The 20,697-nt window shown below is 43.4% G+C and overlaps 2 protein-coding genes and 1 pseudogene across 4 annotated transcripts; all 3 read left to right on the top strand.

Annotated features, from left to right (window-relative positions):
- LOC8060567 (putative magnesium transporter MRS2-D) lies at positions 1,432 to 3,816 on the top strand. Of its 3 annotated transcripts, none has more exons than XM_021464249.1 (6): positions 1,432 to 2,000; positions 2,116 to 2,244; positions 2,536 to 2,664; positions 2,749 to 2,891; positions 3,030 to 3,166; positions 3,278 to 3,816. In XM_021464249.1, exons 1-6 carry the CDS (start codon positions 1,635 to 1,637, stop codon positions 3,640 to 3,642), a joined length of 1,269 nt encoding a protein of 422 aa, XP_021319924.1. In that variant the 5' UTR covers positions 1,432 to 1,634; the 3' UTR covers positions 3,643 to 3,816. The 3 variants fall into 3 exon arrangements, with proteins under 3 accessions (XP_021319924.1, XP_021319926.1, XP_021319925.1); XM_021464251.1 differs by having other exon boundaries at positions 1,433 to 1,898; XM_021464250.1 differs by having other exon boundaries at positions 1,434 to 2,000; positions 3,030 to 3,162.
- On the top strand, positions 6,757 to 9,233 carry LOC8060566 (peptidyl-prolyl cis-trans isomerase FKBP16-3, chloroplastic). The gene is made up of 7 exons (XM_002445724.2): positions 6,757 to 6,912; positions 6,980 to 7,287; positions 7,501 to 7,584; positions 7,681 to 7,730; positions 7,972 to 8,020; positions 8,290 to 8,364; positions 8,753 to 9,233. Exons 1-7 carry the CDS (start codon positions 6,864 to 6,866, stop codon positions 8,864 to 8,866), a joined length of 729 nt encoding a protein of 242 aa, XP_002445769.1. The 5' UTR covers positions 6,757 to 6,863; the 3' UTR covers positions 8,867 to 9,233.
- Positions 11,050 to 14,716, top strand: LOC8060909 (annotated as a pseudogene).

Raw genomic sequence — 20,697 nt, 5'->3', positions numbered from 1 at the left:
TACAACTTTTACATAGACAGTGTAGTATACCTAGTCTTCCTTTCTTTCCCTCTGCAGACCATGGAGCTTGGCCAATAACCTTCTAGATGTAGGAGAATGGGATGACCCATCCATGGAAACCACAACATCAACATCCATGGTGGGCATGACCACATGCTATCAGAGCTATCGCTATGCCCACTATGGCTTGCCCTATAGCTCCTCCAAAGATGATGTAGCCAACAAGCTAGCTATGTCAAATGTCTATTTATGTTTTGGTAATTGAGTGATAACAATAGTGGACTTACATATTTCATGTGAGATCTTAAGCTTAGATTTAGTCACAAGATAGAGTTGAGAAACATAAAGGCCATGTGATGGAGTTGGAAAGGATCTGTACCATGTGATGGAGGTGGTAATTGGTAATTTTTGAAAGAAACTTACAAACTCGATCGAAATTGTCACATCATGGAACCTTTGCGTCTGCGGAGCCTCCACGCATCAAAGCACAAATTGAACTATATAACGGAATATAATGAATGAACTTTAATAGGTCGATTGTAATACCGGCCTTCCTGGAAAGTGTGTTGGTCTTCTCGAAGCAATTTTTACTCCTAGAACTCAGAGAGAGTAGATCAGGCGCAAACCCCAAAGAGCAATTCAAACGCAAGTACTCCCTCCATCTCAAATTGTAAGTCATTCCAAGAATCTTGGAGAGTCAAAACATTTTCATATTTGACCAAAATTATAGAGTAAAATACTAAGATTTGTAACGTAAAGTGAGTATACTATGAAAATATAATTAAGGAAGAATCTAATGATATTTAGTTGGTATTATAATAATTATTATTTTATCATATAAATTTGGTCAAACTTTGAAAAGTTTGACTCTCCAAGATTCTTGGAATGACTTACAATCTGGTATGGAGGGAGTAACATGCAAGAACAAGCACAACACACAAGACAACTGTAAAATTCACTAAGAAAGAGTTATAAGTATTCAAACTTTAATATGAGGTTTGAGATACTATTCAAAATATATTTAACTCATCCTTAATGTATCCATCAATATATTATTTAGAAAAAAGAAACAATAATTCCTCTAGGTAATGCATTTCATAACAACTTCAATTTTGTACCAATCACAGGATCACAGCTGGTTAATCTCTACAGGCGCCCAACGAGTCCCACGCATCTCCAAGCCGGGGTCCACGGTACGCTGACCAGCAATCGACCGCGCGAGACGACGGAGAACCGGCCTGATCGATGATGAGCTCCTCCACCGGCGACGGCAAGACCGAGCTCTCCCCGCCTAAGTCTAGACTCGCACGATAAATCAGTTAACAGTATTTTTTTTAAGTTTATCAGTCCGAATCTGCAAGTATTTTTCTCACGTAATAAATCAGTATTTTCTACCGTACTTAGCCAAACAATGGCCGTAAGCCCGTAACAGGGCATAATGATCCGATGACCCTAACCGTAGTTCCACCGTCGTCCTTGACTTCTTGCTCCCTCGCGGCCTCGCCCGTATGGCCACTCCCCCGCATGCTACCGCCTCCGGCAAGCCGCGCCACGGGGCAGCGCACAAGTAATTCTTGGGCCACGGGCACACCGTCCCGGATGCCACCCGCGCCAGGAAGATCTAGCCGCCCTCCATGGCCACGGCCACGGCCACGCCACCGCGGCGGAGGCACGCGGCGACGGGCGCCGCGGCGGGGGAGTGGGCGGCGCTGTCGGCCTCGGGCGAGTGGCGGGCGGAGGCCATCGGGAAGCACCAGCTGGTGCGGCGGACGGGGCTGTCGGCGCGCGACCTCCGCGCGCTGGACCCGGCGCTGTCGCACCCGTCCAGCGTCATGGCCCGGGACCGCGCCGTCGTCGTCAACCTGGACCGCGTCCGCGCCGTCATCACCGCGACCGAGGTGCTTGTCCCCGGGCCGCGTGACCCCTCCGTCGCGCCGCTCGTCGCCGAGCTCCGCACGCGTCTCGCCGCCGCCTCGCCTGCGCCGCCGCGTGCGGTCTCGGTTTGTCTCTGTCTCTTGTCTCTCTTGCTGGTGTCCGTACATCCGAATCCGATCCGTTTGGCTTTGTTAGACTGCTTTTGCTTACGCAAGATCTCATCTTTTGGTTGGGTTGAAGGACGGAGAGGTAGGGAAGGACGGGGGCGTCTCGCCGCCGAGCGGCGGCGGCGGTGGCAAGGCGCTGCCGTTCGAGTTCAGGGCGCTGGAGGTGTGCCTCGAGTACGCGTGCAAGTCACTCGAACATGAGGTCCCAATATATCTATGATCCCTGCTGGCTTTAATTTTCGATGCTCTGGTCATCGCAGCAGTGCTGCATCATGCTTAGGCCCCGTTCGTTTCACCGGGAATCACTTCCCAGGAAGAATTCTGTCCGGAATCGTTACTCAATTCATATGTGTTTTCATTAGCCGGAATAATTCTTGGTGTTGTTTTGCCCAAAACGAAAGAGCCCTTAGTAAGTAGAATATTTGACATATGGACCTTAATTTAATCTGTTCACTGTTTTTTTTTTTTGGCTTCCTACTCTGCATATCATCAGACATCGATGCTGGAGAAAGAGGCGTACCCAGCGTTAGATGCACTCACCTCAAGAATCAGCACTCTCAATCTTGAGCACGTACGGCAAATAAAATGCCGATTAGTTGCCATTGCTGGGGGAGTTCATAAGGTAACGATGTGCTATAAATTTGAGAGCATTTAGGAGTTCATAACGAAGGACGTACTGCACTTATGATTTGATTACCACCACCAGGTCAGGGATGAACTCGAACATCTGCTAGACGACGATGCTGACATGGCAGCGATGCATCTGTCGGAGAAGGCCGCATTCCAAGCAGCTAGTCAGTCGTCTAGATTCGACATCGGGACAGAACTCGTCGAAATCGATGGAGAGGGGTACTGAATTCTCAATTCCAGAAGATCAGTGAACACCTGGCTTCAGCAGAAACTACCATTTCCTAGCTTCCATCCACAAAAAACTCGATAGTGTTTTTGATATCCAAGCGACGACATTGTTTTCCATGATACGTGCAGGGATGAGGATGAAGCAGGAACAGAGCAAGAAGAGCAAGGATCCATGACCTTCATGCCGAAGATTGACGAGCTGGAGAGCTTGCTGGAGGTCTACTTCGTGCAGATCGATGGCACCCTGAACAAGCTCTCAACTGTTTGTACATTCTCCTGCCCCTCGTCTCAGATGAATCTCAATCCATGCCGTGCGCTGAAGAAACGTTTAATTTCTTGGTTCATTCATGGATTGGTTTGGATTGAAATACTTGAAGCTGCGGGAGTACGTGGACGACACGGAGGACTACATCAACATCATGCTGGACGACAAGCAGAACCAGCTGCTGCAGATGGGGGTGGTGCTGTCCACGGTCACGCTGCTGGTCACCAGCGCCGTTGTCGTCACCGCCATCTTCGGCATGAACATCCACATCGCGCTCTACAGGATCACCGACCTCAACGTCTTCTGGGAGGCCGTCGGCGGCACGCTCGCCGGCGTAGCCATGCTGTTCCTCGGTGCCATGCTCTACTACTGGAAGAACGGGATACTGCGGTGAGCTTCTTCAGCGTGAGCTGCCCGGCGTGCTGTGTTCTTGCTCCTGGCTTCGCTGCGTGCGAGGTGTTAAATTTGTGCAGATAAGTTGAGTTCTGGAGATGAGTATATTGTAAGAATGTGCGCCTTAATCGGCGGTGGCAGAATAATGTCCGATAGACCTCTCTCTTGCTTACCACTGTAAATGTTTCTATGAAATCTCAACATGTCAATGAGAAAACTTGGGCAAGCGTATCATATATGAATGAGTTCTTACTTTTTGTTTCGTTTGCGGAATAAAATGAATTAATTACACCAAATTTATGAGATATAAACTCATGCTGCACTGCCTCATATAGCATGAGGTGGTTACTCAAACCAAACACATTAATTTTTGCAATTATTTTGTTACATTTCAGGCATTCATATTTTTCTTTGAGGATTCTTTGTGCTTCAAATTTCAAATTTGCCACTAAATTTTGTGGGTGTTATTCAATCAACCCATGTGCTGCGGCACAAGAGCTAGTGATTTTAGGAGAAATGGGTGTTCAAATCTATGATATATTTATGACCACATCTAATCAAAATTGGTTGTCATTACTTTCTCATATTTACACATACTCTACCATAACACTCATGTAGAGATATACTTTCTTATTTTTTTATCCGAAGATGATAGATTTTAGTTGATAATTACACAGTATATTTCTCCATCCAAGCACATAGTTTTACTCCTTTGCATCGCATCTCCATGTGTCTTTGACATTGTTTAGTCGGAACTCTTGTGTTCATATTATAACACAACACTTACATAGCTCTAGCTATGTGTTTGACACGTAAATCAACATTCTCATGATATTCTACATACATATATACATGATTTGCATGGCAAAATACATCAACATGTAAATGGCTGCCTAGGTTTTTATATGCAAATTTAGGAGTTAATTTATGCTATTTTCAATAGAAAAATTCCAAATACTCCCTAGTTGGCCTATGTTCGGATAACTTAATAAACTAACGTTTTATTCGACTTACTCAATTCAATTATTCTAATCAATCCAATTACCTCTTAATAAGATTTATTTTTTAAAATTTCTTCATGTACAAATTTTAAATTTGTGAGGCGATAGCGGACATCATACTATGTAAAGTACATTGCAATTTTTTCATCATTATATTTCATAAATTATTGTGTTTTCTAGTTTTAATTTATCATTAGATGTTGTAACCTATTATTAAATGATAAAGAAGGTTATGAATTTATTATGCATTTTTAAAATAAATTATTATATCATCTATCATGCACAGATTTTTTTTTTGAAAATTAAATAATTTTAAATTAAAACTCAACTTGTACATAGAGACAATAAAAGAAAGCTTGTTAAGAGGCAAATGAACCAACTGAAATAATTGGAAGGTAAACCGATCCATACGTTAGTTTAGGGGGTTTGGATATATAGGCTAAACTTGGGTGAGTAATTTAGACAATTTTCCTTTTTAGTAGTAGTAGATGTACGTAATTCAAATAAGGCCTTGTTCAGTTCACCTAAAAACCCAAAATTTTTCAAGATTCCCTATCGCATCGAATCTTGCGACACATGTATAGAGCATTAAATATAAATGAAAATAAAAACTAATTACACAGTTTGCCTGTAAACCGCAAGATGAATCTTTTGAGTCTAGTTACTGTATGATTGGACAATGTTTGTCAAATAAAAACGAAAGTGCTACAGTACCCAAACCAAAAGTTTTTGCGAACTAAACAAGGCGTAACTTTAGGTAAGTTCCTCATTTCGTAATGGCATACGTGAATTATATAGAATATAGATGTAGGCTGTTACTTTAATGTTTTAATATAATTGTATAGATTCTGTTCACTTGTTTTATAAGCCATAATTTTTCTGTCAGCTAGCAGTGTTTTTCTTTCATAATAAATCAGCAAACAGTATTTTCAGCCGTGACTTTTCATATCAGCGAACAGGTATATAGGTAATTATTTAGAAACATAATATATTTAATCTGAGTCTAACGAATTAATAATAGTAGAATATTTCTGATTTATATGTAAACCGATAGAGTGTATATTTTTTCCATAGTGCATATCACGAGACTTTAGGCCCTGTTTGCATTGGTAGAGCTCCATGCGGCTCTAGGAGTTGTTTTTATTTTTTCTATCAAAATAAATTAAGAGCCAATGAAGTCACTATTTTTTTGTTTCACTAGCTTTGGCTCCTTCACGCACTATAGTAAGAAGAAGTCGGAGTTATACCAAACAGGACTTTAGTAAAAAAAAAGTTTTCAATTTTTTTAAGAAATAAGAGGGTAGAGCCCCTGCTAAATAAATTAATTAAAAGGTAAAGTGATACAAATAAATACAGAAAATAGGAAGAGCAAGAGGAGGAAAAAAGATGCAAAACAGATAGAAGAAGAGTTACAAGAAACTTTCTATCCATGAGAATAAAGACGGTTAATTTTCTCTTGACCCTATGCAACAACAGAGCCAATTTCTTGAAAAAGTTTGACTTGCACTTTGCGACGCTAGGTTGAATACATTTAAAAGATAAGATCATTTCTACTCATTTAAAGATAAAATCATTTCTTTTGGTCCAAATGCACCAGCAGAGGAGGATGAATATGTCCATGGAAAATGGTCGGTTAAGTTGTGTCTTGAGGGATTGTGGCAGCTAGAAATCTATGGCATTGCAGCAAATAGGCAGTGAACGAGGTGTTCCAGGATTTGCTCAGGGCAACAGCTGCATATGTTTTTTCTTCTAAATATATTTCTTGTGCTTAGGCTGATAAAAGGATTTCCAGAGCAAAGTAAAAACTGGGTGAACCTCAGGCCTTGATTGTTGAGAAGGGCACTAATGTATCTCCGTCTTAATTCTTGTTGTCAAACTTTCTTAAATTTACCCCTTTGTAATCTAAAAACCGTTGTTGTTTTAATAAATTTACTGCAGGGGCTACGGCCCTTCCAGTTTCGTCAAAAAAAATTATATTGAAATGTTAGCAATATTTTAAATAAAATTATTATGAAAAATATTTAGCTATTAAAAAAAATTATGTATTATAAATATTAAAAAAAATTATGTATTTAGTCAAAGTTAAAAAAATATTTTTCAGAAAGTGAAAATGAAACTTGCTGGCACTGGGACGGGCATGGACGGAGACCAACGCGAGATTCTGGTCGCCACGGTTGGCAGTTGGCAGGCAGCGAGTGGTGGAGTGGAGACCGCCAACTCTCTATCCACTTTTGAGACCTCCCCTTCCTTCCACTCTCGCCCCACCGCTTTCCTCTGTCCTCTCCTCTCCTCTCCCCGCTGTCCATGGCTGCAGCAGCGTCCTCCTCTGCCTCGCCGCTCCTCCTCCCCTCAGGTATCTTCTTTCGTTGCAATCTGAGCCCACTCCGTCCGTTGCTGATGAATGCGCTGCCTGTCCACAGGGCCGAGGCATGCGTCGGCCTCGGCGACGGCGTGGCTTCGCGGCGCCAGCGCGTTCAGGAGCAGGGCGCTGACCTCAGAGGCGCCGTGCTGCTGCAAGGCCGCCGGTGTCGGTGGAAGCGCGGCGCAATGCGGGGCGGCTGACGAGTTCTTGATCGGTGGTGGCAGCAGTACCCGGAGGGGGATGGTAGGAGTGGCCCTGGGAGCCTCTGCCTTGGGGCTGGCAGCGTTTGACGCGGTCGCCGCCGGGTTGCCGCCGGAGGAGAAGCCCAAGCTCTGCGACGCCGCCTGCGAAACCGAGCTCGAAAATGTAGGTTGACTGGTTGAGTTACAGCGTGTGTAAATTCTTGGATTTCAGTTGACTGGTTAGAAAACACAATAGCATTAATAAGGTGCTGGTTTCAGAAAATTGGATTGGATTGGATTGGATTGGATACCTGCCTTCCTGAATTAGTTAGTAATTCCTTTCATTTTGTGCAGTTTGAACGCTAAATCTGAATCCGAATTACCTAATGTTATCTAGGTGCCTATGGTAACTACAGAATCCGGTCTGCAATACAAGGATATCAAAGTGGGCGAAGGGCCAAGTCCACCCATTGGTTTCCAGGTTGCTCAAGTGATCACTTTGTTGTCACATGTCAAATGTACTCTGCTGTTTTTACTAGCCATATACTCACAGATTGTTTCACTTCTTGCCATGTAGGTTGCTGCAAATTATGTTGCTATGGTGCCAAATGGGCAGATTTTCGACAGGTGAGATTTGAAGAACTGATATGTGACCTTCAGCTAAAGGGCGGCCACAATTTTATTAGGAGAAAAAATAAAAATAAAAACAAATACTACTCAAGTTTACAAGCAATTTATTTACAAAAGACACATAAATGTACCTGGTGTCCTATTCACAGATCAGGACTTGCAAACTTAGAAATTGTTCTTTGAGCATTTTGTTTATGAAGCCATTCCAGTTTTTATTGTGCTTTGCTGCTTTGTGCAGTTCACTGGAGAAAGGTCAGCCCTACATATTCCGTGTTGGATCAGGACAGGTATTAATGTCTGCATGTTCGGTTTGATGTCCATGTTCTGAAATATATCATCATAAATTGGATCTAGTGATTCAAGAATAAATTGATTTGAATATGAAATCGATGTTGCTTGCACTTCTCAGCTTCATGTCTATCAATGCATCAGTTGACTAAGATACATTGGCAAAAACAAGAAACAAACTGGAAAGACAATTTTCAGTTCAAGTAGAAGTTTTAGTATGTGCTTTATTTTTGTTTATTACTAACTCACATCTATTTGTCAACATCAGGTGATTAAGGGGCTTGATGAAGGGATTTTGTCAATGAAGGTTGGAGGACTACGTCGGTTGTACATACCTGGTCCAGTAAGTAGTACTCCCTCCATCCCGAAAAAAGATGCAATTCCAAAATAATGCTCAGTCTGAAAATTTGACTAAATTTATGTAAAAAATATTAATGCTTATCATACTAAATAAAAACAATTAGATTTTTCATGGAATATATTTTTATCATATACCTGTTTGGAGCCTTAAATGATTATACTAGTTTCGATAAACTTAGTCAGACTTAAGTTAGTTTGACTCTGACTAAACCTAGAATTGCATCATTTCAAGGTTGTAGGTAGTAAAAAAAAGATCTCAACTATATATAGTTGAAAACGAAAGTAGACAAGGCAGCAATCTGATAAATAGTTTCTTGTTCTGAAGATTTGAACAGAACAGTGATGATTTTCCTTTTCTTGATCATGAACAGTTAGCGTTTCCTAAGGGTCTTACTTCAGCACCTGGAAGGCCAAGAGTACCTCCGAGCAGCCCTGTTGTTTTCGATGTCAATTTACTGTACATACCAGGTCTCGATGATGAGTGAAGCATTCGTGGCGACAGTCTTTTTTTTTTTGGTATACTCCAAGAGCAACATACTGTACATGTAGAGCAACAATTCTTTCCGGCTATAAAGTGTATGAAGTATCCATGTTAAGGACATAGTGAACTCTCGAAAATTGGAGTATTTTTTAGATCTAGATTTTTCTGTTCAAAATGGTTAAAAAAATACATCATCTGATTGCCCATCTCCCCTGTCGCCACCTTCAGCCGCTGCAGCTCTGGTTTCAGGGTCTTGTTCAGAGCTGCAACAGGGTAGTGTTGTTCATTCACTTGTGTCCCCAGAACAAAATCTAAGCATTGCTGCGATTTGGCAGAATGAAAGAGAACGTGTGGCAAAGCAGTTAGTGTGATGTTGAGCATTATTTTCCATCTTTTAGGTGGACTTGTTGCACTGTGTTCTGCAGACATATCTTCAGTTCGCTGTTCTCAGCTGTGAGACCAGCTGTGTCTCTCTGTTTGTATTAGCATATAGGAAGGAGCAACGATTAGCTGTATTAATGAGAAATTAACATGAACTCAAAAGAATACATGAAGGGAAAAAAATCTTATACATCGCATCCGATTCAGGCTAGGGAAAAGATTATTTGATTCTGCTATGCTGTACTTATACATCGCATCCGATTCAGGCTAGGGAAAAGATTATTTGACTCTGCTATGCTGTATGCATATGCATGAACTTCAATCTAGTGCAACTGACCTGTTTTGCTATCTCTTCATGGGTTGCAGGAACCTAAGAGCAATGTATGGTATATTCTTTCAATTGTTTTTTAGATAATATGAGATATTTGTTCATACTAGTATACTACCACTAAAATATTGATTTGGCTCGCAGTGAGGGCCAATGTTTCAGATATCTCAAACACTGGAAAAATCTACCAATCCAAATAATTCTTGTGGCTAAGATGGCCATAGGCTGGTTTGGATCACAACATAGACTAGGAGCTAGAGTGCAATTATCGCTTTCCGAATAGTTAGACAATTTAAAGTTTGATCAAATCTATACAAAAATATACTAACATTCATGATACCAAATAAGTACCACTAGATTAATTATAAAAATATAATTTCATAGTAGACCTATTTGGAGACATAAATGCTGGTATTATTTTTGATAAATTTAATTAAACTTAAAAATTGACTTGGTTCAAACATGTAATTGCACTCTTTTTATGATGGATGGAGTAAGAAAGATGGATCATGATTATAAGATCTCATCTAGTTCGTTTAGCCATCAAATCGAGCTTCCTCCTAGAAATAGAGGATTCATGTACCATTTTAAATCAATTAAGTTAGTATTAGAGATATGTATAGTCTAACACACATGTATATCATGTAACTTGTACGTCGACGACATCGTCCTCACAGGATCTTCTGTGGCGCGTCATTGACCGTCTTAGCTCCAAGTTCACCATGACGGACCTTGGGGTTCTACACCACTTCCTCAACATCTCCGTCACTTGATCCTCCAATGGTCTCCACTTGTCTTAGAGACAGTATGCCATCGACCGGCATGGCTAAGTGTCATCCCACAACAACACCGGTTGACTCCAAGTCCAAGCTGTCTACAACGATGGGCTCCACTTGCTAGCCCTTCATAGTATTGGAGTCTTGCTGGCACCTGTAGTATCTCACGCTGACTCGGTTGGACATTGCCTACGTCGTTTAGCAAGTCAAACCGCGAGAGCCGCTTCTTGCTCTGATCAAGCACATTCTGCGTTATGTGAAGGGCACCCTCGACGCCGGTCTACACCTCGGCATTGGCAGCGTGTCATCTATCATCCATCACGGTGTTTCGGTCCAGTGCGGAGACAGAGTACCGAGCTATTGCTCACGCAGTTGATTGCGCCAGTTGCTTGAGGAGCTTCATATCTCGATCCCTTCGGCGACCATTGCCTATTGTGACAATGTCAATGTAGTCTACATGACTACCAATCTAGTTCATCATCGGCGCACAAAGCATATTGACATTGACAGTCACTTTGTTCGTGAGAAGGTGGCTTTGGGGTAACTTTAGGTCCAGTCTCTACGTCCAGTTCCCTTCTGTTGTGACTGCGGGCGGGTACTAGAGATATATATAGTCTAACACATGTATATTATGTAACTTGTACCCCAAGTTGTATCTTGATTATATATATGAAATCCACCCTCCCTAATGGGTGTGAGGTGTTCCCCTAATTCTCTACAGTTAGAAGGGAAATCCTTGTATCCTAGCAGTTGCTCTCACACTTACCTGCAATTCATGTTACTGTTCATACCACCGCTCCTCTCCAACAAATCTAGTCCAACAGAAATAATACATCATAGCCCCAGTGCAATGTTTCGAAACATACTGAATGACTGTCTTAACTAACATCATAATAATTAAAAATATAGTAACAAACAACAGAAAATTCGCTTAGAACATAGTAACAAACAATTGATAATTAATTAAGAAAATAGAATAGTAACGAACAATTAAAAAATAGTAGAAACAGAAAATAAAATTTACATGACATCACCTGGACAGAATAAGAGTTCACACCTGTAGCAATGCCAGCTGGGTTGCCAATGCTATGGCTTCTCTCTGCATGAACTGCACCATCCTCTCTAGTTCAACAATACCAGCTGGGTTGCCATCTGCCGACGATGTGGCCAATTTTTATTTAAACAAAAGGGCAGTAGCTCTAAGAAAAATTGTTCACATCTAACGCCATCATTCAGATCGCATGGGTCTCAGTCATGTCATTTAACAAAAAAGTGCCTAAAAGGATCAGGCAATCCAAAGTGTCACTACGCCTAACATCAACGCGGAAAGACGTTGGAAGACTGGGACCAAGACTAGAGGTCCAAGTCTTCACCTGCACTAGCTCCATTTCCTAATCCTAACAAATAAGAGCAAGCAACAGCGAAGAAGTAGCTCCCCTATTCTAGACACTTTTTTTTCCAACAATCATGGGGCCTCTAATGGAGAGAGTGCTCACAGCACTGGCACTCTGGTGCCTGGTACTCAACACCAGGGAGACAGAAGCATGCATTGTAGCAGAGAGGGATGCTCTGGTTCTCTTCAACGTCAGCATCAAGGACCCTCATGAGCGGTTAAGTTCATGGAAAGGTGAAAATTGTTGCAACTGGAGCGGTGTCAGATGCAGTAAGAAGACTGGCCATGTCGTCCAGCTGGACCTTGGCAAATACAATCTTGAAGGTGAGATCGATCCATCTTTGGCCGGTTTGACCAACTTGGTATACCTTAACCTCAGCCGAAGTAACTTCAGCGGGGTGAATATCCCTGAATTCATGGGCTCTTTCAAGATGTTGAGGTATCTTGATCTTTCTCATGCCGGTTTCAGCGGTGCAGTCCCTCCTCAGCTTGGTAACTTATCAAGACTCACATATCTTGACCTAAGCTCATCCAGTTTTCCAGTGATAACTGTAGACAGCTTCCATTGGGTTTCAAAGCTTACTTCCCTTAGGTATCTTGATCTCAGTTGGTTATATCTTACTGCTTCCATGGATTGGCTGCAGGCTGTGAATATGCTTCCTTTGCTCGAGGTGATTCTCTTGAACGATGCATACCTTCCTGTCACCAATCTCAATTATCTTCCTCAGGTCAACTTCACGACCCTTAAAATACTTGATCTCAAGAGTAATAATCTTAGTTCTTCCTTTCCAAATTGGATTTGGAACCTATCTTCTGTTTCAGAGTTGGACCTGTCTAGTTGTGGGCTTTATGGTAGGATTCCTGATGAGCTAGGAAAACTGACATCACTTAAGTTTCTTGCACTAGCCGACAACAAGTTGACAGCTGCAATACCACAACCAGCAAGCAGTCCGTGCAACTTAGTACACATTGATTTGTCTCGAAACCTTCTATCAGGAGATATCACAAAAACAGCAAAGAAATTTTTACCTTGCATGAAGTGTTTGCAAATCCTGAACCTTTCTGACAACAAATTAAAAGGAAATATATCTGGTTGGCTTGAGCAAATGACAAGTTTAAGAGTTCTTGATCTCAGTAAGAACTCAATATCTGGAGATGTGCCAGCCAGCATGGGCAAGCTATCAAACCTAACACACTTGGATATTTCGTTTAATTCATTTGAAGGCACGTTATCAGAACTCCACTTTGTCAATTTGTCAAGATTGGATACTTTAGTTTTGTCATCAAATTCCTTCAAGATTGTAATAAAGCACGCCTGGGTGCCACCCTTTCGGCTCACAGAGCTAGGCATGCATGCTTGCTTGGTAGGGTCACAATTTCCAACCTGGCTGCAATCACAAACTAGAATCGAGATGATTGATCTAGGCAGTGCAGGCATCAGTGATGTGTTACCTGACTGGATTTGGACCTTCTCTTCATCAATTACTAGCTTAGATGTATCAACAAATAACATAAGTGGAAAGCTGCCTGCAAGCTTGGAGCAAGTGAAAATGCTGAAAACTCTGAACATGAGGTATAATCAACTTGAGGGAAGCATTCCTGATTTACCGACTGGTCTTCAAGTGTTGGATTTATCCCACAACTACTTGTCTGGATCATTGCCACAGAGCTTCAGGGACAATTTATTGTATTACTTGCTTCTCTCAAACAATTTTCTTAGTGGAGTAATCCCAACAGATCTATGCGACATGGTATGGATGTTAGTTATTGATCTCTCCAGCAACAATCTTTCAGGGGTGCTTCCTGATTGTTGGAATAAGAATTCCGACCTGTATATCATAGACTTTTCAAGCAATAAATTCTGGGGAGAAATACCATCGACATTGGGTTCTCTAAATTCTCTCAAAACATTGCACCTCGGCAAGAATGACTTATCTGGGACTTTGCCCAGCTCATTGCAGTCATTAAATAGTCTGGTGCTGCTTGATCTTGGAGAGAACAATTTGTCAGGAAACATACCAAAATGGATCGGTGTCGGCCTACAAACTCTGCAGTTTCTGAATTTAAGGTCCAATCAATTCTCTGGTGAAATACCTGAAGAACTGTCACAGCTTCATGCTCTTCAGTATTTGGATTTTGGCAACAACAAACTATCTGGCCCTGTACCATATTTCATTGGAAATTTAACAGGTTACTTGGGCGATCCAAACTTGGGGTGGGATGCATCGCCTTGAATTCATGGTTTATGGCGTTGGGGGTGCTTATTTTTCTGTCTACATGGATGCACTACCAGTAACATGGAAGGGTGCAACATACCGTTTTAGCAGAAGTTTATTCTTGCTAAACATCATTGATCTTTCACAGAATCAATTAACTGGTGAGATTCCCAGTGAACTAGGATTTTTAACTAAATTGTGTATGTTGAATCTTTCAAGAAACTGCATTGAAGGAAGTATTCCTGGCGAATTGGGAAGACTGACAAGCTTAGAGTCACTTGATCTCTCATGGAACAATCTATCAGGCCCAATTCCTCAGAGCTTGATGTCACTGATATATTTGTCCGATCTGAACTTATCCTACAACGACCTATCAGGAAAGATACCTTCCGAACGTCAATTTAAGACTTTTTCAGAGGATTCATATTTGGGAAACGTGAACCTTTGTGGGGCTCCACTATCAAGAATCTGTTTACCCAACAACAACAACAAGAAGCATTTTGATAAGCTGACATACATGTGTACATTGCTGGGTTTTGCAACTGGATTCTCCACTGTTTGCTTGACCCTTATATCTAGCGCAACTACAAGAAAGGCATATTTTCAGTTCGCCGATGCCATACTCGGTAAGTTGCACGCTGCAACTGACATGAAGGTCCATATCAACAGGATGTTAGCAGGACGAGACCTGTCCATGCCGACAGGAAGTCAGAACTCCATTACTCGGTACAACATCGGAGGGCCTTCCACTGCAATTTAGAGCATTTTGCAAAGTAAGAATATTTTTGGATAAGCCCGATGCTAATTATACAGTATAAGAAATAATTGGCTACCGTTTTTCTGTATGAAACAACTTCATGTATCCAGTTTGGGATAAAGTGTTTTGCAAGCTTCACTTACCGGTGGTAATTTACCACAGCGGCCGATCTGACTTTTACATGAAGGTTTAGCAAATTATCAGCGCTACTGCTTCACTTACCAGTGGTAAATTACGCTGGTAATTTTTCAGCGCTACTGCCTCACTTGCCAGGTAAGTTACCACAGCGGCCGATCTGACTTGTAAAATTGGGCGAAAAATCCGTCAGCGCTACTGCTGATGCTAGGGGTGACTTGCCTGCGACGGGAATACGCCGGCGGTTGTTTCGGTGGGAAGACGCGCCGAAGAGGCGAAGTCATCGCCATCCGTTTCCCGTCGCCCGCAGTGGCCGGCGACGCTCCGCCGTCTGCGCGCTGCGCGGCGGTGCGGGCAGCCGGACGCACATCGACTGCACTCGCCTGCTCAGAACGCTCCAGCGCCCATAGGGTCCTGCCGAGCGCCTTTCCTCGGCGCCCACCGCAAAGCACGCACCGACACCATCCCGACCGCCGGCCATGGCGGTGGACGGTATTCCATTCCATTTGCCGCCGTCCGAGGGGGTGGACGGCGCCCGTGAATGTCGGATGGGCCCAATTCCGGCCCAATAAGCTCAGCCCACACGTTATTGAGGCCCGATATACGAACGAAGCCTGTACATAGCCCGCGATTGCAACCTCGACGAGGACACTAGGGGTGCGTTTGCGGGGGCGGCCCAGCGGCTCGGCTGCGCCTTTGGGCTGCAACTTGCCGTGTTTGTTTCCCTGGCCCATTCTGAAGCCTGGCTTCCGGCAGCCAAAATCGCCGTCTCCGCCTGGCCCTGGGGAAACGCCGCTAGGGTTCGTTTTTTCCCAGCCTGGTCGCTCGCGGCGCGCGGCGGACGATTTCGGGGCGCAGCGTGGGCGTGGAGGGTGGCTGGCGGGAGCTCGCGCGGGAAGGTGAAACTTCCGCGCGCGCGTTCTCACCTGGTGAAATCTCCCGGCTATAAGTAGTACCCGCCCTGGCGCTTCTCCTCCTCCCCTTCCGAGCTCAAATCCCTTAACCCTACCTCGTGAGAGACCGGCGGCGGTGACCACTGCGCGGCTGCGGAGGCGGCAAGCGTCGGCTTTGTCTCCGTTCCCGGCGTTGGAACCTCTGCGCCGCCTTGGTGCTGCTTGTGCCGGGACTCCTAGTTGGTGGCTTCTTCTTCCTCCTCTCCGACTCGTCTTCGTCCACTCCCATCGGATCCGCTTCCCCTACTTCCAGATCTGCTTCCTCTCCGTTTCGCCTACCCCGAGCCCAAGGTGAAATCGAGCTGCTGCTGTTGTTTTTTCTAGGGTCATGAATGATTTAGGGTTTGGGGGGATACATGCTTCGTTTGAGATTATACTTTTCTTTTTGCTGTTGTTTGCACTGTTGTTTATGTTGTTGTTTTTATGTTGTTGTTTATCAAGGGTTTCAGATTATATTGTTGTTTATACTGTTGTTTATACTCCCATCGTATTTTTGTTTGTATGGTCAATGATGTTGTCCAATCTGTGCACCCGGAGGCCTCATTTCGATGTTGCAGCCGTGCATTTTTCTTTGAATTATTTCATCAGCAAGCTTGTTGATGCCTGGCAGGCCTTGTTTAGCTGAACAGTAATTTTTATTTCATCTGGATGTAGATGGATCCCTCTGTGAGCCATGACATGATGCGTAGACAAGCTGCTGCCTTGACAGTAGTGATGGTGTCTTTTGTGACCACCAGGCTCAAAAGAAAGATGCCTGACTCTGAAACACAGCCTGACCCTGTAGCACCTATTATTAGGGAACAAAATGAGCAACATAGACAGCGGACTTTGAGCCTCATTTACCATTCCACTGATGTAGAGTGCATTTCCATGCTTAGGATGAGTAGAGCACCTTTTTTTGCATTATGCAGTACTTTTAGAGTTAGGCAGCTGGTGACTGACAGGGAGGGTGTCTCAGTGGAGGAGCAAGTTGCCATGTTTCTCCATGTTGTTGGGCACAACCAGAGGTTTAGAGTTGTACACCATCCTTTTAGGAGATCTATTCAAACTGTCCACAAGCACTTTCATCAAGTGTTGTATGCTGTTGGTGAGCTTAGGGATGAAATCATCAAAGCACCTAGCAGTGGCACCAACCCTAAGATTCTTGGAAGTCATAGGTGGAATCCATACTTGAAGGTAAATGTTTGCCTAGGTTTCATGAATTGTTGCTAGTTACTATTATCTTTCACTCACCAATGGTTTTTAGGATTGTATTGGTGCCATTGATGGCACTCATGTGCTGGCAAGGGTGCCTAGGCACATGCAGCAAGCTTTCAGGGGTCGAAAAAAGGATCCAACACAAAATGTTATGGTTGCTGTGGACTTTGATATGAAGTTCACATATGTGTTAGCTGGTTGGGAGGGTTCTGCACATGATGCACACATTCTTTCTGATGCCATTGAAAGGGAGGATGGGTTCACTGTCCCACAAGGTAATTGCACTAGCACATCACGAAAATGAGGACATATGTCATTACCACACTAGCTCACAGTAGATATCACATTGTAGGTAAATTTTATTTGGTGGATGCCGGATACGCATGTCGCAATGGTTTCCTCCCCCCCTATAGGGGGGTCAGGTACCATTTGACCGAGTTTGGGGGCACAAACAGACCTACCAATGCCAGGGAGCTATTCAACCTCAGACATTCATCACTTAGAGTCACTGTCGAAAGGGCTATAGGTGCATTGAAGAATAGATTTCGTATCCTGTACAATAAACCCTTTCATAGGTACAAGACTCAAGTCAGGCTTGTGCTGGCATGTGCCATCCTCCACAACTGGATCATTAGCTTTGGTACTGATGAGCATGTCCCCGCAGAGGAAGGATTCACTGGCACTTTACCTGATCCTCTTGATAGTGTTAGCTTGGAACAAGATTCACTTGTCATGGCTCAGAAGAGGGATGAAATATGCAATGCTATGTGGGAAGGAAGGGGAACTTCTAGGGTGTGATGGTGCATGATGGTAAGCTTGTTGAAAGGCCATTCTGTTATGCTTCTTTGCCCTGCCATGGAACTCTTGCTTGTGTGATGAAAATGTTATCATTTCTTGGACTTGGCTGAGACCAAATGTAATTTCATGTAATTCTGGTATTCTGTTGAATTGTTTTTTTGCAATCTACGTTCTCCATTATGCCTTTGGGTGTCTAATTGCATTTTATGTTCGTACCAAATGTTAGGATGCCTGAACTCGGTGTTGATTTGGTTGGTGTGGATGGTGGTGTTGATGTTTTAGAAGAGATGATCAGGGTTGGGTCGACTGCTGCCCACCCTATTCCTGTAGGTGCTGTAGCTGCCCCAGAAGGAGCAGATCCTGCTCCTGCTCCTGCAAATGCTGGAGGTGGTAGGGTTATGAGGTGGAACAACAACACTTCAGGTTTTGTGCTTAGGAGGATGGCTCAGCTTGTTAGTGATGGTAGCAGGCCTGACAAGGTCTTCAAGGACAAGGATGTCAACTACGTGGCCAAATGCCTTAAGGAGTTTTGTGGTGAGATAGTGAGCCCAACTCAGGTCTACAACCACCTGAGGAAGTGGAGGCAGAAGTGGGCTAGGGTTGCTAAGTTGAAGGACCTTAGTGGGGCTTTATGGGATAGTGACACCAATGCTATCATGCTTGAGCAGGAGCACTACCTTGGTCACTGCAAGGTAGATGAGTTCACCTCTTTCCTATGTGTACTTACCCTCTTTTTTGTAGTGAATCAACTATAACTATATCTTTCCAACCCCTTCTTCAGGACCATCCAAAAGATTCTGAGTTCCTAAACACTCCCATTAGGTTCTACACAGAGATGGAAGCCATTTTTGGGGGTAATCTTGCCACAGGTAGGTATGCACTAGGTTCAGGTGAACCACTTGGTCAGTCTCAAGCTGACAGTGTTCCTACCAAGGTTGAGCCCCCTCCCATGACCAACAGCAGTAAGCAAACTGAGATACTCCCTGAGGGCAGCAAAACCACTTTTGTGCCTGCTTCTACTGTTTGTGGAAAGAGGAAGAGGAATTTCAGTGAGGATGAGATGCTTATGCTGACCAACATGTCTGACGCAGTGAATAATGTGGCCAATGCTCTCAGGGAGACTGGTGCTGCTTATGTGGAGGATAACTTGTACCAGGCAGTGATGGAGATGGAGGGGTACAGTGAGGACGCACTGCTGGTTGCCTATGGCCACCTCCTGGACAACAAGGCACAAGCTAGGGGCTTTGTGCTAATGAGTGGTGCACATAGGACCTTATGGCTTAGGAATTACCTAGCCAAGCACTACTTCTTGTAGTTGGACATCAATGGGTGCATGTCCATGTGGGGGTTGACTGTTGAGATGTATAGTTCTTCCACCCCCCCCCCCCCCACTCTCCCTTTCTTTTGGAGTACAGGGTACTTGTTAGGCTTTTGTGCAGGGTGGTTCTACTAACACCTAACCTTTTGGTGGTTCAGTTTAGTTGGGAGTGTGGGCAGCATTTGAGCCCTTAGTTAATTGGCCAGAACTAGTATTTGTAACATACTTTAAGCAGCCTCTGTTGGCTGTTGTTTATTTCATGCTTGAATTCTGTCTACACTGTTATTTGTCTACACTGGTTTTGTCTTTCATGTTTCCTGTGTACTATGAAGCTTTTTGGTTTCTTCTTGGCCGATGATGACAAAAATTTATGATATGGGTTTCCTGTTTTTGTTGTGTCATTCATCACATCTGAAGGAACCATAAACTTTACTCAGCAACAATTGGGTCTATGACTCAAGGTGATGGCTAGAAGTTTATGGTCCTCCAGATGCCATGGGTGCCACAAATGTTTGGATTTTCCATTACAGCTACCAATGATTACTGAGGTGGCTTTACATTTGGCCTATGATGACATACATAACAATCTGAGGTGGCTTTACACCTGTAAGGCTAGCATTCACTCATGGTTATCATCAGGACATGGGATACATCCATCCCCAATGCAACAGGTCTTGGTCTTACCACCTGATGGCTGAGGATGGATGTATCTCATGGCCCCATGGTACTCATGAAACAGTTCTTTGGGATCCACAAAGTTGCCACCAGTGAAGATTGTCTTAAGAATAAATTGTGCAAAGTCAATAAGGTCTGAGGCCCCCCCTTTATGTGCTTATGTCCTAGCCTATGATGTCACATGATGTAGTAATGAAGCAACAAATGGTTGCGGCATGGAAGAACTTCCATTTGGTTCAAACCAAACTGAAGTTCTTCAATGCCGCAGTCATAGTTGTTTCAATTTGGTTCTTTATGACTGAGGCTTATTCAGTTCCATTTCAAAGACTAGCAGAATTGAAATCTAAATTGATGTTCGGGTTTTTTTGAAGGAACATGACTTGGTATGTTGTGTACAAGGGATACAAGCCTGGAGTGTATGCAGACTGGGCTGACTGCAATGCACAGGTTGCTGGTTTTAAGAAGAACTGCTACCAGGGGTTTCCAACAAAGGAAGAGGCAGTAGCCTCTTTCTTAGAGTACCTGGGCTGTGATGAAGATGCCATGGAAACCAATCTCTTTCCCAAACAACAAGGCATCACTGAGCCCAAGCAAGTTGTTGGTACAATGAACATCTTTCTTCCTATAGCTATATCTCTAATTGTGCTCTTGGTGGCCATGGTTATGTATGTATCTAAATCTTGTTGCACTTGTCCTGCAAATAAGTAGGTCCTGCAGCTTTTCTAGCTTTCAGATTAAGTATTGTATGCTGAACTAAATTAATTCGAATGGGCAATGATGTTAAAACTGAGGCCCAATTTAAACGTTGTAACAAGGAGGATTTCTGTGTGTGTTATGTTTATTTTGCTGCATCTTTGCAAAATTCAGTTCAAAACATGTGAATTGTTGTATTCTGATCATGGGCCTGG

This window comes from Sorghum bicolor, chromosome 7 (genome assembly GCF_000003195.3).
Source record: "Sorghum bicolor cultivar BTx623 chromosome 7, Sorghum_bicolor_NCBIv3, whole genome shotgun sequence".
NCBI lineage: Eukaryota > Viridiplantae > Streptophyta > Magnoliopsida > Poales > Poaceae > Sorghum > Sorghum bicolor.
Note: the sequence above shows the minus strand (reverse complement) of the source record. Positions and strands in the feature narration are given on the sequence as shown.